The sequence below is a fragment of the Tyto alba genome, unplaced genomic scaffold, assembly GCF_018691265.1.
Source record: "Tyto alba isolate M040663 unplaced genomic scaffold, T.alba_DEE_v4.0 Super-Scaffold_27, whole genome shotgun sequence".
Classification (NCBI taxonomy): Eukaryota; Metazoa; Chordata; class Aves; order Strigiformes; family Tytonidae; genus Tyto; species Tyto alba.
The window spans coordinates 22,292,332-22,318,150 of record NW_024881301.1 but is presented as its reverse complement, the minus strand read 5'-3'; the positions used below and the strand labels follow the sequence as shown (position 1 = coordinate 22,318,150).

General features: G+C 40.7%; 1 protein-coding gene and 1 long non-coding RNA gene across 2 annotated transcripts; one reads left to right on the top strand and one right to left on the bottom strand.

Annotated features, from left to right (window-relative positions):
- Positions 1–608: 608 nt before the first annotated feature.
- LOC116960130 lies at positions 609–24,562 on the bottom strand. The gene is made up of 3 exons (XR_004406219.2): positions 24,517–24,562; positions 5,066–5,220; positions 609–885 (listed from the first exon to the last, which is right to left on the bottom strand). It is a non-coding gene; the product is annotated as an uncharacterized LOC116960130 (long non-coding RNA).
- On the top strand, positions 18,936–24,306 carry LOC104367216 (interferon alpha-inducible protein 27-like protein 2B). The gene is made up of 3 exons (XM_009974300.3): positions 18,936–19,190; positions 21,947–22,093; positions 22,948–24,306. The coding sequence occupies exons 1-3, from the start codon at positions 19,043–19,045 to the stop codon at positions 22,974–22,976; spliced, it is 324 nt and encodes a 107-aa protein (XP_009972602.1). The 5' UTR covers positions 18,936–19,042; the 3' UTR covers positions 22,977–24,306.
- Positions 24,563–25,819: the final 1,257 nt, after the last annotated feature.

The following is a 25,819-nucleotide window of genomic DNA, read 5'->3' as shown; positions in this document are numbered from 1 at the left end:
TTAGTTGGAAAATTAAGAGCTGAGTATGGACAGGGATTCTAGGTGTGAACAAAGGAAGTCAAGGAGAGATGTGATTAGGCTTTAGAGTTTCTTAATTTACCAATACTGTGGGCTGGAAAGTGGAAGCCCACAGTTTTCCTTCTTCAATTTACCTTTAATATCTGTAGTAAATAAGATAAGCTACAAACAAATAATTTCATATGCATAATTTTTATACACTCTTTTTCAGATTATAAAAGGAAATCAGAAAACCAGCAGTTTCAGGACTAAACCAGCCTGTTAATGCTGCTTTTTTTCCTCTCCCCACCCCCTTCATTATTATTTTTTACTATTTTACACAATATAAAAAATTTATAGATTTTAGCACTTATATGGAGTCTATAAAAACCTCATGCTACTTTATCATATTGCTAAACTTTATTCTTTTTTATTATGGCTTTATTATTCTCTCTCATGGAGGAAATGGCTGATATTTTATTTTGAATTTTAATTTATTATACAGTTAACATCACAGGGATATTTTTAATGAAACAATAACTGTAGAATACTGAAAAACTGTCGTATTATGAAAGGGGTATATTCAATAGCATGAATGTTAACACAAATAGTAGAAAAGGAAATAGACATTTTAATTATAGTTACCTTTATCTGCTTTTATGGTGAAAGTAGAACATGTGGCCCAAACAGCAATAAATCAGAGGTTAGTCTCTATTGATTTATGGATGTGCAATCTTCAGTGCTGGTTATTTTATGCCCAAGATTAACTGAGTTGATTCCAGGTTTTTGCACTGTTAGTCATACGGGAAGACCAACAAGTTCGACCTCATGAACTCTGAGTCAAATCTATTAACATTCTGGTATCTTTATAACTCCAATTCCTGGGCACTGAAAGAGAAGAAAAATGTAACGATTGAGAAAATGAAAATAGAAACCATTTGGAGTTGTTTTACATGGAGAAAGGGAACAAGAGTTGCTGTTTTAAAACCATTACATAAGATAATCAATCACTGGGAAATTAGCCTTCAAACAACCTACATTACAACTGCAGGCACATACCATATTTTAATGTAATGAACTTTTCCCCTCAAAATGATACACAGAACTCCTGTGCTGTATAGCAAGATTTGTAAAAGACAAAAAATTGAGAAGGCCTTTTCAGTTATTCCTAGTCAAAATTAAAAAAAAAAAAAAAAAAAAAAATTAAAAAAAAAAAAAAAAGCATATTTCTGGTTTGCATCTCTAAGTATTTACAAATGTGTAAAACAAATCACAGGAGCATCACACCTTGTTTGATTTAATCTTTTTAAATCTTGATCCTGGCCTAGGATTAGCTCTGTAAACAAACATACAGCTGAACAGGGTGCTATGTGTAGCAACAAACAGACCTTGTAACAATTGCAGGAAGAGATTCTGATCATCACCGCCTCTAGGAACACAGGACAAGAAGGCAGAGAGCTGCGGAAGCATAAAACCTAGCAGGAATGTATTTCTCATTGTCACCGCTCTTCTAGCACCTGGCACATGAGACCATTCATCCTCCTTTTAAAAAAACTTTTCTTAAAAAAAATGAAACACAAAAAGACTAACATGGCAAAGGACTGCTCAGAGGGACCTAGTGGTTGGAGTCTAATAGGGTATTTGACCCTCCACCAAGGTGAGAGAGGTCCAAGCAGAGCTCATAGGGGAGCAGCTGAATGAAGGTGCTTGATGTTCTAGTTGGGGCTCATCAGTGGTCAAGGAGAATGAAGGCATCTTTGGTGCTAACGAAGGAAACAGCACTCAGATAGGCCAGGAAAAATTCCAGGACCACCTCAGTCTGCAGCTATCTCAGTTTCTCTCCAGTCAGTCCTCTCTGTTACTGCTCATCACCTGTCCGGATCCAGCTAGGGTAGAGTTAGACTGCCAGGGAGCAGCAAGGGCCATTTGGTCACTAAGGGATGGGGAGACAGGACCACTGTGTAGTAACAAGGTGGGCACCCCACAGTATCCAGGCAAGGTGTGCAGGGCAGGCCTGGAGATGGCAGGATGGGTGAATTACTGAGCATAGCTGTGGCACAGCCATGAACTTACCTCAGCAGAAAGGGAACCAGAAGGCAGCTTTTGCTCTAGGCAAATAGCTGTTATCAGCTGGATGAATGAACCAGCTGTGTAGCTGTCGATCCCGGAGTTAATGAAAAGAATGCAAATATACCAGCACGACTCAGCCCAATGTAGAGTATAAAATGCAAACAACAAACAGAACTCTGAAGAGACCTATAGGCTTGAATGGCTTCCAACACATATATACCTTTCCTGGAGGCTGGGAGCACCCAGCATCATGATGGTGAATGTATTATAGAGATTAGTAATGAAAATCACATTTGATGTGACTGAACTGCACATTACAGTTGTGATATTCTCCTGAGTATGATTTGTACCTGTGTTGTGATTTAAGTACATTGCTGTATCAGTCTGATAGATCAAAATCCCATGTAACATAAGATAACTTGAAAAACCAGTAGGCTTGGTGTTAAACATTAAATCCTTCGTGAACGGAATATGTAAAAGCACCTGGTCAGAGAGTAGCATGTGCCCTATAAGGAGAGGCTGAGGGAAGCAGACTTGTTAATAGCAACCTTCCAGTTCTGGTAAGTGGTTACTGGAAAGAAGGAGCAAGGCTCTTCACCCTGGTGCCTAGTAGGATGACAAGAGATGAAGGGCATATATCAAATCAAGGAAAGTTTCAACTGGATGTAAGGAAAAGCTTCTGGTCACTGTGAGAACAGACAAGCCATGAAACCAGCTGCCCAGACAGGCAGCATAGTCTTGGTCTTCAGAGGTTTTCATGACCTGACTCAATATAAGTCTTGAGCAACCTGGTCTGATCTCATAGCTGACCCTCCTTTGAGCAAGAGGTTGGACTCTGGCCAGAGAGTATGAGTGGAGTACCTTAGAAATCATTATAGGGCTCAATAGTATTCAACTTCTTTGTGAGCAATCTGGATGATGGTATTGAAAGTGCCATCACCAAGTTTGCACGTGACACCAGACTGGGAGGAGATATGTGTATGCCAGGATGTAGAACCATCATACACAGAAGTCTGGAAGATTGAGCCAAAAGAACTGAAGATAGCAAAGATAAATGTAAAACCCCATACTTGGGACAGAATAATCCCAAGCAGAAGTACAGGCTGGGGTCTGACTGGCTTGGGAGAAGCTGTCTAGTGAATTTAAAAAAAAAAAAAACAAACTTAAACAGCTTTTTCCATGTGTACTGTCCACAGTTACTGAGCAATCAGTTAATTCCATTTATCTATAAGGACTATATTCTGACACTGTGAGAAGTCCCAGTGGACAGAAATTGTGATCTGAAAGTGATGCTGACAGGACTATTTATTCCTGCTTGAAGGATGGGAACAAAATGTGAAGAAAGCCTCTGGAGGGACCCATTGGATGTCACTGTACGAATGGAAATCATATGCTACTGCTTGCCAGGTTTCAATCTGTTCCTTACCTTTAGATGTACCAAACCCAGTGTCATGTTTGTATGTTAAACTTGTGCTTCTGCAGATACCTAGTAGCAAAAAAACCACTAAATAGGATTATTCTGCTTTCTCCTCTGCATGATGAGCTGGTTTAACATTAGAACCAGACTTCAGGTTCTACAGGCTTACTGCAGGGTAAAAACAAAAACATAAAGTCTTTTTCCTCACAGCACACTTACATTGTGGGAACTCTTTTCCTTAGTGCTAAAATAACACTAAAAGCCAAAAATAGATTAAAAAAATGTTTAGGCAAATAGGTGGATTTAAAAATTAATGGTCCAAATAGAGTAACTGCTTAGAAAGTCCCATCAGTTGCTAGTGATTAGGAGTTGGAAACTATATTAGATACCACACAAATAATATTAGACACAAACATCTGCTTTCAGGCACTGATGAAAACAGAATATAAATCCAATCTGATCTTTGATCCACATTCGGACCTCTTCTGTTCTCAGGTGAATATCTCTATCCCTAAATATCCCAAACCATGGAAAAATGGATCAAGAAGGCACCCAAAGAGCACACATAGGGTTTAAGGGACATGAAAATAGACAACTCCCTTCCTGAAACTGTTCTTGTCCCAGGAAAAAAATCTATGCATTGTCATAAACAGCAATATACAGAGAAAATTCTGCTGAGAGGGGTTGTTTAATTCACTGCTAGTGTCTCCTTTAATAATATTTAAAGGAGAGGATGCTTTGTCACCTATTCCAGTAGCATCTAACTTTCTGCATGGAAGTATTCTTCCAACACTTCAGTGTGAGTTCAAGACAAGAAATTGCCACTTTTAAAACAAGATAGCAATCTGTGAATTACTGTGAATAAAGTGAATAGTATTGCAAAACATCATTATGAATTTTTGATAACTAAAGCTATATGAAAGTTAATGATAGGTGACAGGGTAAAATTCCCTAGCTTGTGTTCCTGCTATATTTCATAAATAATCTAAGATGCTCAAGTCTCAAAATACTTTGTATATATACAAACCCGCTGTGGAGATCTAACCATCTGTGTGAGAGAGGCCCAGTCCAGGCTGTCCCCCATAGTGATAAAAATGCTCACATAAGTTTACTTTCCGCCTATATATTCATAACAGGAAGTCAGTTCCTAGAACTTGGGGGTTATGGAGTTATCAGTGAAACTACATTTCTAGAGGCTGAAGCTGATATTAATTAGAATTAAATTTAAAATATTCTCTGCAGTAAGGGCACTTGCCATTAATTTAACATGGTAGTCTAACCCTGCAGCTCCAACAAACTTCTACATTTGACAAGGGACAGAGATATCAATTATGCACCCATTTATCTAAAATTAGGCAAAACAAACTCTAACTCATGCAGGTGAACAGGTTCTCTAAAATGTAATTTGAAAAAATATCAACTGTAGTCATCTCAAAGCACTTCAACAAGGATTGTAGAGGCAGATTAAAAAAAAAAAAAGTAGGTGGCAGTCTAGAAGCATTTGAGAACATGCATCAATCTGATAGGAATGATTAAGCATTGACATTCCTTCCTTTATGGTTCAAAGAAGCCGGTACCTACCTTTGTAGAAGATTCCTTGATTTTTGTTTTGTTCCAAGCATGAATATTGCCCCCAAAAGTAACTTAAAGCAGAATTCTGTAGTTGAGCAAAGGAGACTGTTTCATATGCTTCAGACCTCGCAGTTACCAAGAAATGATTCATTGCTCTGCCAATCCTTATAAAAGATCAAAAGAAAGTGAATCCTGAGACCACTGTGCACAGAAGAGATGCAAATTTCAAACAAGAAAAATCTGTTTTGAAGAATCAGATCCACTGAGCACAAAGCAACCACAAAAAGTATTAAAATAAATAAAACACTCTGTGTCAGCATGTTGTTCAAACTGAGACTCAGGAGAAACAAAGACTTCCACAGGCAATTGTAACAAAGGAAGGATTTGCAGCAAGAAATGTTCTTTTTTCCAGAGTAGGTGGCTTCATCCTTGAACCAGTCTCCTGAAAGGCATTTTTCTTAATCAAATGTAAAATATGACCTAATCACATTAATTTCTTAAAGAACTGACTTGGAGTAACAGCAGTGAGTATAGATGTATAAGAAATTATACATAATTTTCTTCACAGTAATAGGAATCACAATTTATATACATGTGTGTACATATAGTTGATTTATTTTAATGAACTGGAGGAAGGCACAGCCTCTTCACCCAAATTCCAAGTAGATAAACATATTCTGATTTAAGAAAATATTTAATAGAAGGTCTTATGAACTCAACTGTAATATCCTTCATATCTTTGTCTAGAACTTGATATAACATCACTTCGGGTTGCCAGCCATGAAATAATTTTCATGTGTGAGCAACATTGTAAGTGCTTTGTGCTTGCTGAAGCGTGGTTCAGTAGAGAGGAAGAAGCACACTAAAACCAAGCTCTATCATGCTGTGAGCAGCCACACTTCAAGTCCAGAGTCACACTGTGGTAAGTAGTGGTTTTACTGGCACCAATACTTTGTGTTTGCTCTCTTTCACTTTCTCTTTCCCCCAGTGCAATACACTTACTGTTTGCTTTTATCAAGTTTCATTTCCTCCATTTCTTCATCTCTTTATTATTAAGATACAAGAGACACCTTCTTATTACAAAGTACTTGGGAAGCTGTTCTCATCTCAGGCAGTTTCATCCTAGAATGGCCTGCATGTTCACCATGTGCAAGAAGAAAGGAGCAGAAGTTGCTGCATATTGTGATTAATGCCTCATGTAATTGTATGTGACACTGAGAAAGTATTCTCTTATAAGCATGTGAAAGCCATATAGAAAAGTGAAAGAAAGATTAAATCTACAACACACTGGGATCTGTGAGACTTCTTCCAATGACCAGGATATGAATTTGGAAAATAAAGGTCCCTGGTACTCACATACCAATACACAGTCGCTGCAATATTGCAGCTGCTTGGATGGAAACTCTTCTGGATAATAAGCAGATGATAAACAGGTAGGAAGATCAGCTCCTTTTACAACTTAATTCAAATCTCCTCTCTCTTGCCTGCAGGATTCATCTAGTTTTCACCTTTCTTTAGAACCCTTTTATATCAGATTCTCTCAACCAGGCAAAGAGCAAAGTCATTTACAATGACAATAGAAAGTTGATTAGAACAAATAACAAAGGCTGTAGTTTCAGTGAGTTAAACTTTAAGACCAGTAAACAGATGAAACTCAGGCAGGATCTGAGTCTGATAGACTCCCACAGTGGGTTTCAAGACAAGTGGCTCCTTTTCATGTTTCTCTATATGTTTCCTACATGTTTCCTCCACCGTAGTGATTCTAGGCTCAGAGTTCAGCCTAAAACTGTGATGTTAAGAATTAATGCACAAAAGGCCAAGCAACTGATTCCTAAGGTGCTTGCAAAATGACAGGCTACACCACGCTCCCTCCAGGCCTTTAAGCTGATCAAAGTAACTAAGTTCAGATTTGAAACTCTCACCTCCCCAAAATACTCAAATTGCCAATTAGACTGCACTTGGTGCTGCTGTTGGTGGACAGGGAGGATAAAAACAGATTTCCCATTTGCAATGTTGTTTGCATTCCCCCAGTAACAGACTCCCTTTTCTAATTGAAAAAAATATTCCAACCCCTATAGAGGGAAGGAGCAGGAGAAATGGATAGAGGTGGGCCTACAGCCAGAAAGTTATCCATAGACTTTCAGAGAACATCTCATTTAAGCTGATGAAACTCACTTTTGCATGAGTTGTGACATAACCATGGCAGGAACTGACAAGTGTCAAAATCTTGCTGAACAAATAAGCTTTCAAGTCCTATCCCTCTGTACCGAAGAAGAGCCAGAAAATACTACACATTTATGCTGCTTTTTCCCATGGCACTAACTCCTCTCAGCAGCTTCACTGAACTCTATAAGCATGTCCAATTCATGCTTTCACTTAGAATAGCTGCTGATATTTAAATTGAACTTTTCATGGCTTTCCCATTGGGACACCTTTCTAAATATCACTCTGCTGTAGGGAATAAAGCGTTGCTGGATGCTCTGCCATCAAGACTGGGGATTCTGTGCAGATTCTTGAGCCCAAGAAGCAACCCCCTTGTTGACCATGCAACCAAGAAATGGTTTTCTTCACAGGCCGGAATATCTCTCATTCCCTTTTTCCTATGCTCTGATCACACACCAGTGTCTTAATGGAACAGACCAACTAATGTGGACCTGGGCACAAAGGACAGATACTGATAAGAAACAGACAGATTTAGGTATCACTGGATCACAGTGTCTAGGTGCAAACAGGGGGAAATTTTCAGAAGCTTCTTCCCCCTTGCAATCACATAATAAACATACACTGGGGCATATTGTGACCGCTTTTTCCAGAATAGTATCTACCTGATGCTGCTGCACAGAGCCAAACCACACCACAGGGTATTCCTTGTAGCCCCTCTCTGTGCCTGCAACTGTGGCCGTGGGCGAGTGTCTCCTGACAGCTCTCATCCCCCGAGGCAGACTGGGTGCTCTGACAGGCATTAGGTCTGCAAACTTAGTGTGGCTGGGGGAGTGGGAGAGACAGTCTCAGAAAGCAGAACCACCATGGCCTAGAAGGACTGCAGTTACTATTTCTTGGGAATTAACAAGTATTACGCAAGTGTCCGCATGATGTCTTTTCCTCTGTCCACGCCCTGCTCCTCGTGTGAAGGTGAAAGTTGCCTTCTGCTCAGTTATCCTTTTCCAGGAAAGGTTTCTCCATATGTCTAACCATGCTCTGACAGCTACCCAAACCAGGTACAGCCTTCCCCAGGACAATCTCCAGCATGGATTGTCAGACTTACCAAGGAGTGGAGCGCCTCAGGACAATAGAATGAGATGGAGTGAGCCTGTCCATTGTCCGTTTGCTCTGTCAGAGCAGGTTCAGGACACACGCACAAATGGCAAACTTGACAGAAAGCTCAGGAACTCTTTTGCTAATGAACCTCCCTCTGTTCCTGCACGTATTTCCTCCTGTAAATCTTTCACTTGCTTCCTTCCAGATGTATGACCTTTGGGGATTGTACATATGGGTGAGTTGTACTCACGGCCACCTCTGCTCTAGTTCCAGGCTTGGGGGTGGCGGGGATAATCCACACTCACCATGGTAGAAGAACATGTTCTTCGTCTTCTGTATCTGTACTACATCATCTGCTCAACAGAGAGTGGACAGTTCACTACTTTTCTCAAAATTCACATGCACCTTTAGAGTAGATGGTATTGCATTTCAGGTTTCTCCTCAAAGTAGGCTATAAACTAAGATCAAGGGGACATTAGTACTAGGTCCTTTACACAGAAAAAGTAAGGTGATTGTCCCCTTCTGTTTCCGTTGTTGGTGCTGCAGTCCTTTTTCCAGGTAATTCCTCTTCACCCTCCAGCTACTCAATAGAGCAAGCACTCCTTTGAGGAGTCAAGCCAAGGTCCACAGTGCAGAAAAATGTGCAGTATGCAGCGAGCAGGGACAGTACAAAGGAAGCCTCCCTGGAAAAAGAGAGCTCTGCAACACACAGCAAATATCTTCCTAAGGGGAAAAATTTGCTTGTAGGATTGACAAAGTGTTCTACAGAGCAGGTCCGACAGAGGAAAAAAAAGAGTTCTCCAGCCTATGGCTGCCTCACGTGTCTGGGGACTTTTGGCAAAGAGGAAAAATGGTGGAGGAAAGAGGGAATATTATAAGGGCGAAGTAAATGAGTTCTGAATGAATACAGTGTAGTGGCAAAGGAGGGAGAGCATTTGAAAGACCTGATAAAGGAATCCACAGCTCTATAAACCCTAGATTAACAGTTTTTCACACACTGGTGCCATCTGCACATGTGCGGTACCCTGAAAAATTATAGTCATGTTATCTTCATATCTGATGAAAGAGTTTCTCCAAGGCTTTGCAGAAACTTCAGAGGGCTCAACACATGGCACGTGTAAGGATGTGGTAAGTCTTGTTGGCATTTAGCTTGCCCTTGCAGTTAACAAGCTGAAGATAAGTCTTAGGTTCTGCCAGGCAGGAGTTCAGGGCCTCACTGAGACCCCTGAACAACCTCTGACTGTGGCCACACATCCCAGGGGGTCAGACAACCTCAGTGCCATGATGCAGAATGGTAGCCAAATATTGAGTGTCAGTGTCCCTTGAGGGACAGAATAGCAGTTAGTTCTTACAGGAAGACATCATGGGCACTGTAAATGGATCACATCACTGTCTCTAAGTCATCTCATCTCCCCTCTCTGTCTGCTAATGCCCTGCTGGATCATGGATCAGCATCCCTTTCTACTAGACATCCTGAAAAGAGCACATCCATCTGCAGAGCATGCTGCCACCACCACCGCTTGCACGCGATGCAGGTAAGTGGGGAAGGCTAGTGCACTAGACAGGTCTGCACTGCATAAGGAGAAGAGATGAGAGAGGATTGCTCTTCAAGCTTTGGTACGTTCCCAGCTCCTTTACAGTACAGACAGGGCCTGGGACCATAAATGCCCTGAGATGTGGGCAGCATGAGCTCACACCAGTCTGCTCACTCATCTAAGTAACAAAACACACAGATGCTCTATCTAGGACAGAATGATCCATCTAGGACTGCTCAACCTACCTGCAGTAAATAGTTTATCCAGTGGCTTATCTGCAGCCACCAAAGGCAACAGAAAACTCTCCATTATTTATTGTTAGTACCTCATGATTTGACATTTAATTTAAGTCTTCCACTGTGTCTTGCCCATCAGCTTTAGCATTATAAATAGGGAAGCACTTTCTTTCCCATTTAAGAACTAGCCACAGGGATTCAGGTCTGCTTGATGAACCTTTTCTTAAGGCTTGCACTATGTTGTCATAAATGGGTGATGTTCAGAAGCTTACAGGCACCTCTGCTATGAGGATAGTTACCTAACTGCTGAAGGCACTATTGCTTCACGGCATCTATCCACGTCCAGCCTTCATGGGCAGACATGTTTCCATAAATACTGTAGAGATGAGGAAGTTGTTTCTTTTGTTTACAGTTGCAAACTTCTTTACAAACAGCTTTTTTTGAGAAGTTTTATTTTCTTTCCGTTAGGAAAGCTTCCACAGCACTTGGAATACCAGGCATTTTGACACAGAGGGCAGTCAGGTTGGCCACAGACAATATGCCCTTGGCAAATCCATGTTGAATATTGCTGGTTGCTCTTTTATCCTTCACATGCGTGGGTATGGATGCCAAGAGGACATGCTCCGTGATCTTTCCAGGGAGGGCTTTCACTGTGGCTTTCACTGTGTGCTCTTCTCACTGTACTTCATCCTTACTCATGCTGCTATAATTGTCTACCCTTTACAGTATCTCAGATGCTGTACTACATTTATTTGTAACAATGACAGTAAGCAGGCTTACCAGCTTCTATCAGATGGCACTCAGTCTCCAGCATAACACTGTAAGTCATATAAACATGTAGCCTTCATTCTCAAAACAGAAGAGACTAATGCCAAACCCAAACATCCTTCAGTGCTACAATTCACCAAGAAACATAAAATAAGAGGTTTCTCCTCATTGAAACAGGCTATTAGGACCTAGACTCTAAAAGAATCAGCCACTCTTACTGCTCTTTCAAGGAAACCTCTCGTTCCTTTGTAAGCGTGTCCTGAAATCTACCCACACATCTTGCAGCTGGAGCTGAGAAGTAAACCAGGACATCTGGTCTTCAGACCCCTTGCCCATGTAACAGATTGGCCGTTTTGTCATTAACTGCTTTTCAAAGCACCCACAAAAGCACTCCCGGCACTTATGCTTTCATAGATACTCACTTGTATTAGCATTTGAAACCTCTTTATCTACATTAAATGCTTATACTATGCTTATTACCATAATGTCTGAGTAGCGTAATATACATGGCCTCAGAAATCTCCCGGGAATAGAAAAATATTATTACATTCAATTTACAGGCAAGGAAAGGTCCATATGTTTTAAGCTCTCTGTGCTTGGTTTTCATCTTCTGACAAGACTTGCCCTTTAATATCTGAAAACAGGACTCTGTTTCAGTTCCATGGACCCTGCAATGCTGACCACAGGCACACGTGGTTAGAGCACTCTCCTTGGATGCAGAAGCTGCAGTATGGGAAATGAGGAAGAGAGCTGACAACCTACATAGCAGAGACCACCACTGAACTCATGCCCTCTGTCTTGGACTATAGATGGTAGGCATCACAGCCTCCTTTTCTACTAGCTGCTTCTGTGTGGAGCTGGACTCACCAGGCCTGGCCTAGGAGCATCTGCTGGATCAGGTTCCCTGGCTGAGGGAAAAGACGCCCGGAGGGACCTGAGCCACTTGGCACTTACCCTGGAGCACATACTGTGCCACGGCCTTATCCATGTGGCACCCATGAACTAGAAAATGATCCTGTGCTTACATATGCTTACGTAATGTTTGTTGATGGGTGTACTTTGAAGTGACTTTATTAGGCAATATTAGGCCAGCAATTGTGATTACATTTTAATAGCAGTGGGAGCTCAATGTTGTTAAAAATACCATTATGACCATTAATTAAATTTCTTCACATTTTTTTTTTTTGTTTTCACATTTCTTCCAGAAAAAAAGTGTCTTATATTCTCTTAAGGGAGAGGTGCAACCAATTAGTGGCTTATATACTTGATCTATTGCCTTCATGAATCTGATTCCTACGTTCCAGGAAGACTTACAATTTTCCCCCACATCTACACATCTTGAAGACTGCATGAACTGATTAATACTCTTTTCCTTCCTACAGTCTAGTCTGTAGTCCTGAGGTTTTGTTAATATAACTGTAAACAGGAAATCTGCAACCTCAAGATAAAATGGAACTTTTACTCAGCAGATGACACAGTTTTACCACTTATCTATGTGTTTCTTTACCAGAATAATATATAAGGGAACAATTTCCTCCATTTTCAGGCTCAAAATATAAAACATGACGCTGCTGACATTTGTCAGCTGAAGTAACTTTCCATGTTTGTAAAATAAGACCTTTAGCCCTAAGGAAAGGATCCTTCAGTGTAGGAATAATAGCTTGTTTTAAATGTCTTTGGGATAAAAAATTACTTCACTAAGAAATTAAGCACTGGCTATTCCATGACATCTTTCAAGTACCACTCTCCTTGCAGCAGAAACTAACAGCCTTGAGAATGATGCCCAGGGTTCCATTTCAGTGTCTCAAAAGCTTGTAATAGCTCAGGATGGGAAATGAAAGGATCAGCAGGAAGCCAAATGAAATAACGAAGAATTCCTTGGAGACAGAGAACAAATGGGAACATGACACCATGGATGAGTGTTGCTTCTAGTCTTGGTTCCTATGGTGCTGCTCTCAAAGGGCTGAGTCCTGATCTGTGTGAATCCTCTGAGCTTGAGCATTCAGGGCAGGACTGCTCCTTCTTTTGCAGAGTCTGTTTTGAGCAGGGCCTCATCCGATATGTTTGGATTATGGAGCAAAGTCCTGGCATAAACTACAACATCAAGACTGATGATGCTCACCAACATATTATTAAGGTCAAAAGCAGAGGTGCCAGTGTGGGGTAGGATCCAGTCAGGGGGAGCTCTGAGGAGTACAGGTTAGAATTCACATGTGTGAAGTGGACAATCTGGTAAGATTTTGCCATCTAATTCCATTTGAGGTCTAAACATAGTCTTCTCAGGCCACTTATTCAAAGGTTTTGTCTCTGGATTTCTAGCTGGAAAATCCATGGAATTTCAGCTGATATTATGAGTATGCAGGGCATAGAGATGTTACACATGTCTGTAGCTCTTTCTTTAATAGCACACAAAACTAAAGCATCCAAAATTGGAATATTCTTCATCCAAAAAGCCACTAGTGCAACTCTGTGATTTGTTTCATCTGTAACGCAGGGATAATGATGTCTTGCTTTTGACAGATGAAAATGATAATAAAAATTCAAATGAGAACCACATAACCTAACCATGGACAAGGCTGACATAGGGAAAAATCAGACTTACCTGTAAACTCTTTTCTGACCTTGGTTGTAAAACTTCTGACTCAATCACTTCCCAGTCTTTTCCTAGCTATAGTAAATTTCACCAGTAGGAAGACTGGCAAGTTAAAGGAAGTGATTCTTGCCTCTACCACACACTGATGAGTACTTATCTTTACCTTAGAAAGACAGATAAAAAACCTGCATTAATTAATGTATATTCTAAAAAGAGCTCTAGAAGTTCTTGTGAAGCATTATTATTTATTTCTGAGGGAAAGAGTTTTGCTATATGATTAGAGATACACTAGACACATACCTAAATAAAGTTAGAAGGTAAAATTTTTCAGGTATGAGAAGTGTTTCCACAAGCCCCTGATTTCCAAAGCTATCAGTAGCTCTTTAGCTACTTATGTCCTAAAGGTAGGGTTTTAACTGTGCTTTTTAGATCTGAAATAATGAGGGATGTAAAGAAGATAGAGAATCTCCACAGAGGTGCACAGAGAAAGGACAAGAAACAACAGACATAAGTTGCAGAATTCTGACCAGTTATACAGGAAAAAAAACTCACTATAAGGGTGGTCAAATACTGGAGCAAGTTGCCCAGACAGGATATGGAATCTCCATCCTTGGAGACACTTATAATTCAACCAAGTGTGTCTCTGAGCAAGTAACCGTGTAAGTCCTTGGCTGGATTGGATGATCTCCAGAGTTCCCTTCCAATCTAAATTTTTGTATGACCCTGCGATTATGACTACATAAAGACCTCTTTCACATTCACAGAAATCGTGTGATATCACTATGTGTATCTTATCAGTCCCTTAATATCATAGTATCAGTCTTGTGTCGTTCATTTCTGTTTCTATTTTATGCTATGTCAATCCTGACAGAGACTAAAAATTTTTAAAGCAGACCTACTCTAAGAATGACCATGGTCATATGTTAAATGCTTATTATGTTAATTGGGTTTTTTGGAGGCTTACCTAATGCAGCTTGAAACACGATTCCTATTCTTTCACAGCAAATGTAGCTTTATAACTAATAAAACTAGTGCCACCTGTATTATGGAGGGTTTCTTTCAACATTTTTGACTTATCTATATGGCCTCTTATTCAAGTGGAGTTACTTTGGAAGTGTATTGGAATATGTATATCAGTTATATGAGGCTTGTATGTGTTTCTTCTTGGGTGAAATGAAAAATTTAATTATATGAAAAAAATGCAAGTTGCTGCCAAGTGTGTTAACTGTGAGAGAGTTGCATTATCTTCTAACATAAATTGTCAGTGAATTGAAGAAAAGACATTTTGGAAGCTGATCTGATTACTGTCAGGGAAAGTGCTCAAACTCAATTGTTGGCAAATGTCCAGTACCCATCACTGAACGATCATCACCTCATCATTCAGCCTTCTCAACTGACATGCAAAACAACATCCAAATATTCATTGCACATCTGTGCTGGACAGATTATGCATTAGCAATTCAAATCAATTCAATGTACAGGCAGTTTCTGTAAAGGCGTCTGTTTGGGTGAGATGCCTTGTTGTCTGGGATGGATAATAAGGCAACTCTGTCTAATCTTGGAGAACAATCAACCCATCTTGAGAAGGTGACTGACTACGTATGCTCTTGCCCTGACAGCACTAGAACAATGGGCCCATAATGCACTTGACTCAGCTGGTAATAAAATCTACTTTTGATTAGCAGCCATGGCTTGTGTCAATCACTGCATGATGTACCATTGTCCTCTGGTCCCGAACACAGTTTATTTACAGGGAAACAAAAGCTTTTTGGATATGGCTGCTGCCCAGAGATTGCAAAATAGATTGAGCTGTCAGCCTTACACAGTAGATGAAGATTAATGAGTTGTGCAGACAATAAATATGAAGCAATGACCATAAATATGCTAATAGGTATTATCCATATACACTATAATTGCTACAAAAATTAAAAAGTAGTGTGAAGGAAATAGGTCACAGGGTGACAGATAGATAATCTTGGATGCTGAAGATCTTTGATTCAGTCAGATTCTCTACAGGTTTATTTCCTTCAATTAGACCCTTCAAAAGAGTAATTGTTTAAAAGCTGTTTGAATAATCTCTTTTGAAACAGAGGTTTATGGGAAAATGTTTATGAAAAAGTGACTTCAATGAACACGTTATTGGAATGAAAAAGGTGACTACCAAAAGCAGGCTACGCAGAGATTAATGTCTGTGATCAGCTGCCCAGCTTCACTATGAGCAAAATATCTCTAAGTGGCACACTAGTGAGGTCTTCAAGGAAAACATACTCAAAAGACATAGCAGTTTATATTCACAGACACAAGTGAGGAAGGTCATTCCTGAGCAAAATATAGAAGAGCTGCATGCGCAGCTGGTTGTATTGGTTTGTTTGGTGTTTTCAGCTTAGCATGCTTTTTTTCTTTTCCTTTCTTTTCTTTTTTTTTTTTTTTTTTTAAAAAAAAAAAAAAAAGGATGAAGAAGGGAAGGATGCCCACGGCTCAAATTTTCAGAGTACTCCCAACCAAACATCTGATTTTCCAATTCCTTTCAAAGATCACACAGTCTAGACAGTGCATGATTTTTGACACTTATGGATTTCATTTGAACCCAAAACTCAGGGAGTTAAACATCTAACTATGCTAGCTACATGTATAAATGCTTCAGCGCCTAAGTCTACTGAAATTGTAGTGACACTGAAAACAAAGGCAGTCGTACTCTTGGTATTCATGGCTTTGACTCTCTGTTCTCTGAGGCTTAGAAGCACCACAGGATGCTTTTTAGATGAGCTCATACCACCCATCTCCTGCTCTCCCAGATCCAATTTACTGTTAGGATGTCAGGCTTGGTGACACAAATTAATTATTTTCTCTTTCCTTCCATACTTTAACTAGACGTGGCATCGGTTTGGCTCTTAAATTATCACTGCTTAGATTTTTGACAGACCACAAAAACGTACAACTGCCTTAGTGCTTCTGTGCCAGGCTCCCTGAAAACTCAGCTGGACATCAAAGACACCTGCCTGACATCTTGGAAGTTACATTTTCTAACCAGAAATACCAGTAAAACAAGCAAAAAAAAAAAAAAAAAGGTAGGGGACTATATAGGAAAACTTTTCACACAAAGCTGGCAGGTGAGAGAAGCAGCACATCTTTCTGGATGAATCAGTGGAGGGAGAGGACCTCTGGAAGCTGCGGGCTCAGTGACTGAGTTCATGTTCCCCATCCCACTTCAGTAGTGACACCGAGGCTCTTTAAACTGGAGGCTGTGATGTTAGTCATGTCACAGGTGGCCAAGGCGCAGCGAGGTCCTCTCCCATCACCCCAAGAAAGGTGAGCACAGCAGACCCAAAGATGATAGGCAGGTTGTACCAAGAGTCCAAATCATCAGGCAAGTTTGTAGTGATGAGGCAAGTCCAAGGTCAAGCCAGAAACCTGAGTCGACAAATCAGGTTCGGGTCAGCCACAGTCCAGTGACTGCTGGTCAAGTCTACCCTTGCTAACCAGGCAGGTCCAGGGCCAAGCCATGAAGACAGGCTGCAGCTCAGTAGGGATTGATGAGGTATGGCTGTGATGGACCTGCAGACGGGTGTACCTACAGCATCGCTCGAGCAGGGAGGCCCAGGAGAGGCTGGCCAGGGCTCCTAGTAGTAGACTCAGCCCTGATACAGGTACAAAAGATTGACCTTCCTTTCATTCATTTTCATACAAGACAATGTCCCAAGCTGTCATGAAAAGCTGAAAACTAGTAAAAGCAAACCCCTTCCAGGTCAGAACTTCTCCATAACTTCTATTTGCTCTGCCATTACGGTAACAAGAACGTAAAGGTAGGCAGAGCTCAGCTGTTTTTAGCACTATGTCATCTGTGCATACTCACATGTTCCTCATCCAACACACTGCAACCACATAGCAGTTTTTAGAGCCACCTCCTTGCTGACTAGGTCCATGGCACACTTGTAAACAGATTCTTCCCTTGAATCCCTTTGGTGGCATTCCTTATTACACTGAATTTTTCACCTTGTTTTTATGAGACTACTATTAATTTCTCCTTTTCCTGCTTATTCACTGATGTCTCTGCCAATCATGAATTGCCTTGAAGCACCTTGCTTGCAATAAAACTTTTATTTTATCTAATTTTAACTATTTTTAGTTAATCAACTTTGTGTGTATCCATTATGAATTCTGGTTTAGGATTTATCAAAAGGTCATCACATATAGAGTCTCTGCAACTTCATGAAGCCTTCGTTCCCCATGGCTTTGCCAGCCTGTATCATCATTTTCTCATGGGCTGTTTGGAATATTAAATAAATTATATTAAGAAAGTACCAAAAGATTTTAGCAGTTCTGAAGGAAGGATCTGTAGTAATACGTACAAAGAAAGTGACATTTTTGATTTTATTGCCACTTTGAAGAGGACGTATACCATTAATTGTCCTATTTTTACATGGAATTTAACTTGCATTTAAGCTGTAACTTTAGATATTTGATAACATTAAGTAATTGAAAATGATAAATGACAGACCTGAGAAATTCAGGGTATAAAGATGCATCATAATTACAGAAGCCCTAGTGCAAGCAGAGTAGAAAATAGAAATAACAAATATTAGAATTAAAGAAAATTAAAATATATGAATTAAAGAAAAATTGAATGAAATAAAACAGTCAAAAGAGCAGTGCTGCTCAGGTGTACATGGGCCAGATATCCCACTGCTTGGATAAATAGAACATATAAGAAGAGAGAAACAGACTTTGTATCCTTTGTTCTATAACGCACCATATACAAGATAAAGATATTATATAACAATGAAAATTATTTTCATTCTGTGTATTTCCACTTCGAGAACCATCCCTGTGGTAGTGTGACCTAATCAGATATTCCTCCTTACCTAAGGGAGGAGGCCTGTGGATTTTTAAACAGCCTTATTTAAACTACTGGCTAAGAAAAACTGCGATAGACGTGTGCCTTTTGCAAAGGCCTGTTCATTAAAGATGGAGGCTGTGCTTTAGCAGGATTTGCATGAGGAAGAACAAAACATCTGTGTCAATCTGCTCATATGATGCAAGGTCCCCTAACAGTTCCTTCCATAAAGAAATTAATTTAAACCATCCATTGTTAATTAAGTTCTGATTTCCAGTCCTCTGTAAACCAGTTCTTTTTTTCAGGGGTAGCTGTGCCACAGCTGAAGTCTGGGTGCTACAAAAAACCCAAGTTGCAGTTTCTGCATGACCATCACATTACTGCTTTTTTGTCTATTTTCTGTACTCAGAGTTGTATTAATTCTTAAAATGAGGGGCTATCTTCTATAGGTGCAATTCAGTACAGTAAACTGCAATGCAAAAGAATGAAGAAGCAAATTTCTCAGCCACATCAGTTGCTAATCAGTGAATCATATGATACTAATTTGTTTTAGTATCATAAGAGCAAATTAGTTGGCTTGCCTAAACCTCACCCTGTTATCAGCAATGAAAAGTCATGTTCCCAAATTTCAGTTTCATTTCCTGGACGAGGAATACTGACTGTGGTAGCAGTTTCTTTTCTCCCCTGCTAGCTAGACGGTATATAAAAAGGCTGGCTGAGCCATGCAGTGCTTCAGGGGATTCCACACCCTCAGAAAGCAAAATGTCTGACCAAAACGTCCATAATGCTGGTTTCACATCCTCCGGGATCACAGGAGGATCACTTGCTTCATCGATGATGTCCCAGGAAGCAAGAACATCTGGGGGAGGTGTGCATTCCGGAGGCCCTACTGCTACTCTCCAAGAAATGGGTATGAGCAATTCTCTGTGTGTTTTTGTGGTTTAGTGCATAGGGCCAAACAGTTATTTTCTCCTTGAAAATAAGCTTGCCAAGTAATTTCTTCTCTCCTCCATTCCTGTATTGCACTGAAGACAAAAGATTCCTATATTTAACTGCATGTTATGAGTGGGATGCTATTAAAGGTGTTTTCTGTGTATGTACATATGCATGGATATACACATATATATGTGGTATTCATAAGGTTCAGGACAGTGTTTATTTGAAGTTTGTGCTATCTCTCCATTCTGCTAGGAATCATCAATAATATGGAAAGTCATGGTAGCAATAAGCGAAGATACACTTATGCAAGAACATGATCTGTGTACCTACATTTCACGTAAATTATCAGATTTTCCTTGCTCTTCACTGACAGACATCCATATTGGGAGAACCCATAAAACCTTATGCAAGCACTATAGCAGAGGGAAATTAGCTGCAGTCCAAGAGCTGAATTCACAAAGGGAACACACACACATCCTTGACAGCATGTATCTAAGTACTAAAATTAAGCATAGCTGGCTTTCACATGAGCTAACCCTGCAGGTGCTTGCTTTTCTGTTGCATGCACAGAGCAATCCCTGACCTGATGACTCTAAACAGCTGTGCACTTGTTCAACCCCAGATCCTGTGGGATTTGTGCACACTGCCAGTCCTGCCTGTGTGACCTGATTCGGTGGGCATCCCTCTAAGCAGGCATAACTCCACAGAAGAGGGTGCCCCATGCGATCCTGCTTTACCCAGCAGCACAGTACTTAGCTTGCTGACTTTGGACAAGGGCTTCAAAACCCTTTTTGCCTTAGAGGTCTTGGACCCATGTCTCCCACGTGTCAAGAGTGTGCTAATCAGCAGGCTGGTTATAGAGGGGAATCTCTGCCATATTGGTCAACTCCTTTTGTAGTAAGTACCTAGAAGCCTCCTGAAGGGTAGAGCTGAACCTGATTCTTCCAGCCATAAAATGGGTGGTTGGACAGGTGAGCTGGCCAGGATCAAGATTTGGGGGCATCTTTTAATAGTAAAAAATGTGATAATCTTGATTGAGAGGATGTAAGTTAAAAGTTATTTTTTTAAGATGTGATTTACATTGCTGCCAATATTAATGATAGTGTGAGGCTCTCTAAACAGTAAGGGAATAAGTGACATGAGGATAATTTAGAGAGATACTGCATGTGACTCCTGTGAGGCATTTTTCAATTTTTACTCTGTATGATTTGATCAGTGAGGCTATGTTACTGAATAGAGTGTTTATTGAATATTCAATAGCAAAGAGCTTGAGGGATGGTAGCAGCAGAGGGACAGAATACGAGAGAGAGTCAGGAGAGGAGGAGGACTGAGAGAGTAAAGAGCAGGAAAAGCTGCTTGCGGGCACCACACTGCACTAACAGTAGAAATCCTGGTACACAGGAGATGACAGTTACTTAATCTAATTATACACTAGAGCAGAGTCAGCTGCACAATCTTGCCTTCTGTTACAGATAAGGGTGGTACAGCAGTACTCAGCATACCCATAACCAGTGACAAACTCTTCAGTGGTGATGCCCTATAGAGAGCATGAAGTTGCAGTTTCTAAACTAGAAGACTGATGACTTGTATCCCTCCATGTGCTGAGAATCTTTATAACAGAGAGAAGCAAAGTAAACTTTTAACATTGCCTGGTTCTATTCTTGCAATGTCTGCATCAACTATGGACTTTTATAAAAACCACTATTTTGGTGAAGAGAAATATGCATGGCTTAAGTAAACCTTAACCATGCCTACAGGAGATACTCCAAAAGAGCTTTTATCCATGTGAAAAACGTTAGCTCTGTAACATTGCCAAGACAGGTGTGAGCTTTGGCTCCCTGCAGCAGGAGAGCTTGCCACACATTCTTTGCCTGATTGAGAGCTAAAAGGGCCTGCATTCATTTCCGCAGGTGCTCACCGAAATCTCTCACTCTTCAAACACATCTTCTTAACCTTTTCATCCAGACTGTAACCCTTCCTCCCCCCAGAACAAACATGCTCGAAGGAGCAGCTGATTCTGCAGCAGGGCATGAGTATTGTTCAGTATCACTTTACAGAAGATGTTATAACAAGCTCATCACCAAAATATTTGAGCATCCTCCAGGAACGCTTTAAGCATTATCACTAGCATTTGTCATTGCTAATGCTTTACTCCTCTCCCAGGAGAAAAGTTTGCAATGGAATACTGTGCTTGGGGCTTATTTATACTGAGATGGAGATACACATATAAATTGGCCACTGGCTACAACAGCTTGCTGTGTTTGAAATGTACAGGTATCTATTATGTATAGGTTTATGCTATGGAAAGTGAAGTTAAAGGAACATATCTGACACCTGGAACAGAAAGGGTGAAGTCTGCAATGATCCTTAGTTCCTGCAGGATTTTGTTCCTCAGGAAGCTCCTCAGAAAATTGCAATTTCAGCAGAGACAAAACATGCTGAAAGTGGTTTGGAGATACACATTTATCAAAAACAGTCTGTGCAAGAATTGTAGATTTTCTTTGTGTTCTGGGAACATGCACAAAACACTGCAAATGTCTTTTTCCCCAAGGTGGCAGCTAAAAAGTGGTATACTGATGGAAGAAGTCAAGTAATCAGCAGTCTCCTTGTCTTTTGATACACTGGCTAGTCTTGAACTATTTTTTTTTTTTTTTTTAAACACAGTAGTTTATAATTATCCCATAAAGTTCCTTTCAGTCACTAACATCTGCTTTGTAACTGTTCTAGGTGCCAAAGGCTCAACCCATTCATCAGGTTTTACCAGCAGTGGGATCTCCGGTGGATCCCTGGCCTCCCAGATGATGTCCCAGGAGGCCAGATCTCATGGAGGTCAAACTCCCAGAGGTGGTACAACTTCCACTGTCCAGTCCATCTGTAAGTGAAAGTCCTCCTGATAAAGATGAATTAACAGATGACTTCTCAGGAGTCAGCAGATTTTCAGCTCAAATGTATATTTACTGGATGAACGAATGTTAATAAGAGAAGTGGCTGCATTGTACTTAAAGCAACATTTCTACTGTTTATTGCTTTATACTCAGTGTGAAGCTGAAACTAGGGAATTAGTGGAAATAACTGTGTCACAAAATTTCAAAGATATGGGTGGAGAGCAGAGTCATAAATTTGAAATGCATAGTGACAGCAAAAAAGGCCAATGGAAGTTTAGGTTATGCTTTCATCAGCACCACAGTGGAAGTTCGTTAATTTTTTTTCAAACACAAATTCAAGAGCTCCACATTTGAACATATAAAACAGATTAAGTCGGAGGAAACAGTGAAACATGAGAATGGAGTTATCAGAATGACAGACAGGAATCATTAGTCCACTTCTTGTGGCTTTTCAGAAGGTCTTAGTTTTCTTTCCTTTAAAGGAAATTCATTGGGTCAAAAGCAAAGGGATCTACCTGCACTTACCAGCTCAAAACAGAGAATAAGACAGGTTTTTCTCATCACCTTGCCAAGTTAATGCAGCCCAAACCTAGATAAATCAAACCAAGGTATGAGGAAGCCTGGTCTATATTTGAATGCATCAGTAAGGATCCTATTTATGGTAGGCTTTGGAAGAGAATTGGAGACAGGACTGAAGGTCTTAATTTCAAAAAGCATCTTTCAAAGTGTAACAGGGACCTTTGGCCTCTGATCTGGGAACATTTGTAACCAATGCTCAGATATTCTGTATGTTTCCCTGTACTGCAACTTTGCTTTATGTTGGTTCTTTTTATTTGCCCTTAGCAATGGGTGGCAAAGGAGGAAAACACTGAAGAGCAGAAAAACATCAGTCTGGAACGAAGCTCTGCAAGCAATTCATCCTTTACCAAGAGTCATTTGACAACTCCCCTTCTTTGCTCTCCCTGCCACAAACATGAAAGGCAAAGCCTTTTTCACACTTCTGCACAAATACAGTTTCTATTAAAATGATGGACTCGTGCATTAAATTAGTGGGGACAGGGATGAGGGGCAGTTTCTTCCTTGATTAAACATTCTCTGAAGCACAGGCACATATGAACACAAACCTAAAATAGAAGCTAAGGTACTTTGGACTGCAAGGGTGTCTTACAAAAATCCTGGGTTTAGCAATGCTAGAGTCTCCAATTACAGGTAGCTTCCTCTATTTTACAAAAAAAGTGATCACAGTGCAGAAGACACCCTGTTGTGAGAGAAGCATAGAAATACTCAATAAGGGGCATCCAGAAGTTCCCATTGGATGTACTTCTAATGGGCTATAAATTAAATTGTACTTTATTAAAAATACACATAAGCAAATGAGAACAGGACCCAAGAAATTTCATACCTCAGAGACGTAACTGATATTTGTATATGTCTACTATTTCTAAGGTACCTTTCACGTTAATTTAATTTCAAGTCTCGGTTTACTGAGAGGTGTCAGCTTTGTCACAATTGGACCACAACTACTCCTGTAGACTTCTTATGACACCTGAGAACAGACAAGGAAGAGAGCCCATTTTCTCTGGTGTAGGTCTCACTACTGGGGCCTCTTGCTGTTCCCCTCATGTCTGACTCCCTTCCTTCATATGTACTCATATGATGACGTTTCCTCAAATACACGTAACATCGTCCATTCCTTGTACGAATTCCCACATACATACTTCCACACACTTCCATCTCCCTTCTGTCTGTCTCCTCATCCTCCCTCCCTCTGTATTTCTAACAAAACCACACAGTGTAGCTTCTCCGTTCCCTTCCTCACCCCAAGACAGAGGGAGAGAACCTCACACCTCCAGGCCAGGAGTTAAGAGCCAGTGGGTTTGTGGTGCCACAGTCAGTGATTTTCTCCAACAGCTTCTGTCACCCAGCTTGAGCATTTCCATCTCAGCTGCATCTCTTCAAGGCTGGGAGATGTATTTGTACCTGTGCACCTCATGCTCTCAGACACGGCCTTCCCCCTCCTGCCTAGGCACCTTCCTGCATGGACATGAGAGGTCAGCATTTGCCTTCGGTTGCAGAAAAGTGAAACTGAATTATTTGACAGGGGGAGGAGTGCTAGCATGGAGTAGAGGCTGACGGGGAGGGGAAGAAAGGTATCTTTGCTTGCTGTGCTATGCAAAGTATTAAAAGGCAATTGAAAACAAATCTCTGTTTCATGGCATTGTTGTCATTTGAGCCTGCTCAGCAGCTAAACACCCCGCAGCCGCTCACCCACCCTCCCCCCACTCGGGAACGGGGAGGGAATCGGAGGGGCAAAGGGAGACTCGCGGGTTGAGATACAAACAGGTTAATAACAGTGACAGAACAACACGCTGACAGCAGGATCAGCGGGTAACATACAACACAGCTGCTCACCTCCCATCTGGCAATCCCAAACACAAAGGCCCCACAGCCACACTCCCGGAAGTGAGAGCCCCTCCTGGCCCACTCCTGCCTTTATATAGTGAGCACAATGTCACATGACATGGCATATCGGCCAATCGGGGCCCAGCCCTCCAGCTGTGCTCCCCCCGCCCCCGCACACAGGTGAGGGCACTGGGCCCTGGGGAGCCCCTGGGGTCTCAGGGGGCTGCAGCTCCTCCCGCTGCCAGACCAACGGGAGCTCTAGGCCAGCCCCAACCAGGACAGGGATGGAGCTGCTCTCCTGGCAAAGTGCTATTTTGGGGAAATGCTCAAATATAACCAGGACTTGAAGTCTTAAAATCATAGAAATATTTAGTTTTAAAGAGACCTTGGTGTGAGGAGAAGGGGAAGTTCTCTAGTCAGATTTTCAGCTCAAAGCAGGCTTAACCTTAATGTTAGTCTTGTTTTCTCAGGCCTTTGTCCATTCAGGTTTTGAAAATCTTCAAGGATGCAGATGTCACAGCTTCTCTAGGCAACCTGTTCAAAAGGTTCACACTCTCACAACTGAGATTTTTTTTTCCCATGTGCTGAAATAGAATTTGCTTTGTCACAAAGTCACACTTACTCCAATGGCTCATTAAGTACATAATTAATAGTGATGTATTTTAGAGTTTTCCACTTCACAGATTCACCAATAAATATACTTTCCTGAACTGGTACCTAAGCCTAAAAGTGGTGAAGATGGACTGGAAACATCCTTTCAGAGCTCAGTGCCTCCCAGTGCCACTGCTACGAACAGACACGCTATTTGCAAATCATGATCACATCAACGAGAACAAATGTTTTCTCTCTCCCCATATTTTCTGTACAATTACGGATTTTGAGATTTCTTTGCACAATAGTAGTAGCTTAGATTTATATGTTAACTTTCATAGTTGAGAATCCTGAAATGTTTTGTTTGCTGCAAAGGAAATCCAGAAACATAATCCCACATGTTGTTTTCTTTCTAAGATCAGACACCTTTTAACTTGACTTGAGTGGTAGTTTACATGCTGTCATGCATGTGAAAGCTTCCATGCTCATTGCCTGCCTTCTGGCTATCTACTGCTAAATTATTACCACTGCTATAAATATCTAATTGTAATACTGCTGTTGTATGTAGCAAATAAATAAAATTAATTAAGAACACGATATCCAGGTGAAATGAAAAAAATGTATAATTAAGCTGTTATGGAGTAAAAAATTGGAGTATTCAGGACTCACAGACAACAACCAGACTCAAGGGTCTGTGAATTTGACTGAGAAGTGTGAGGCA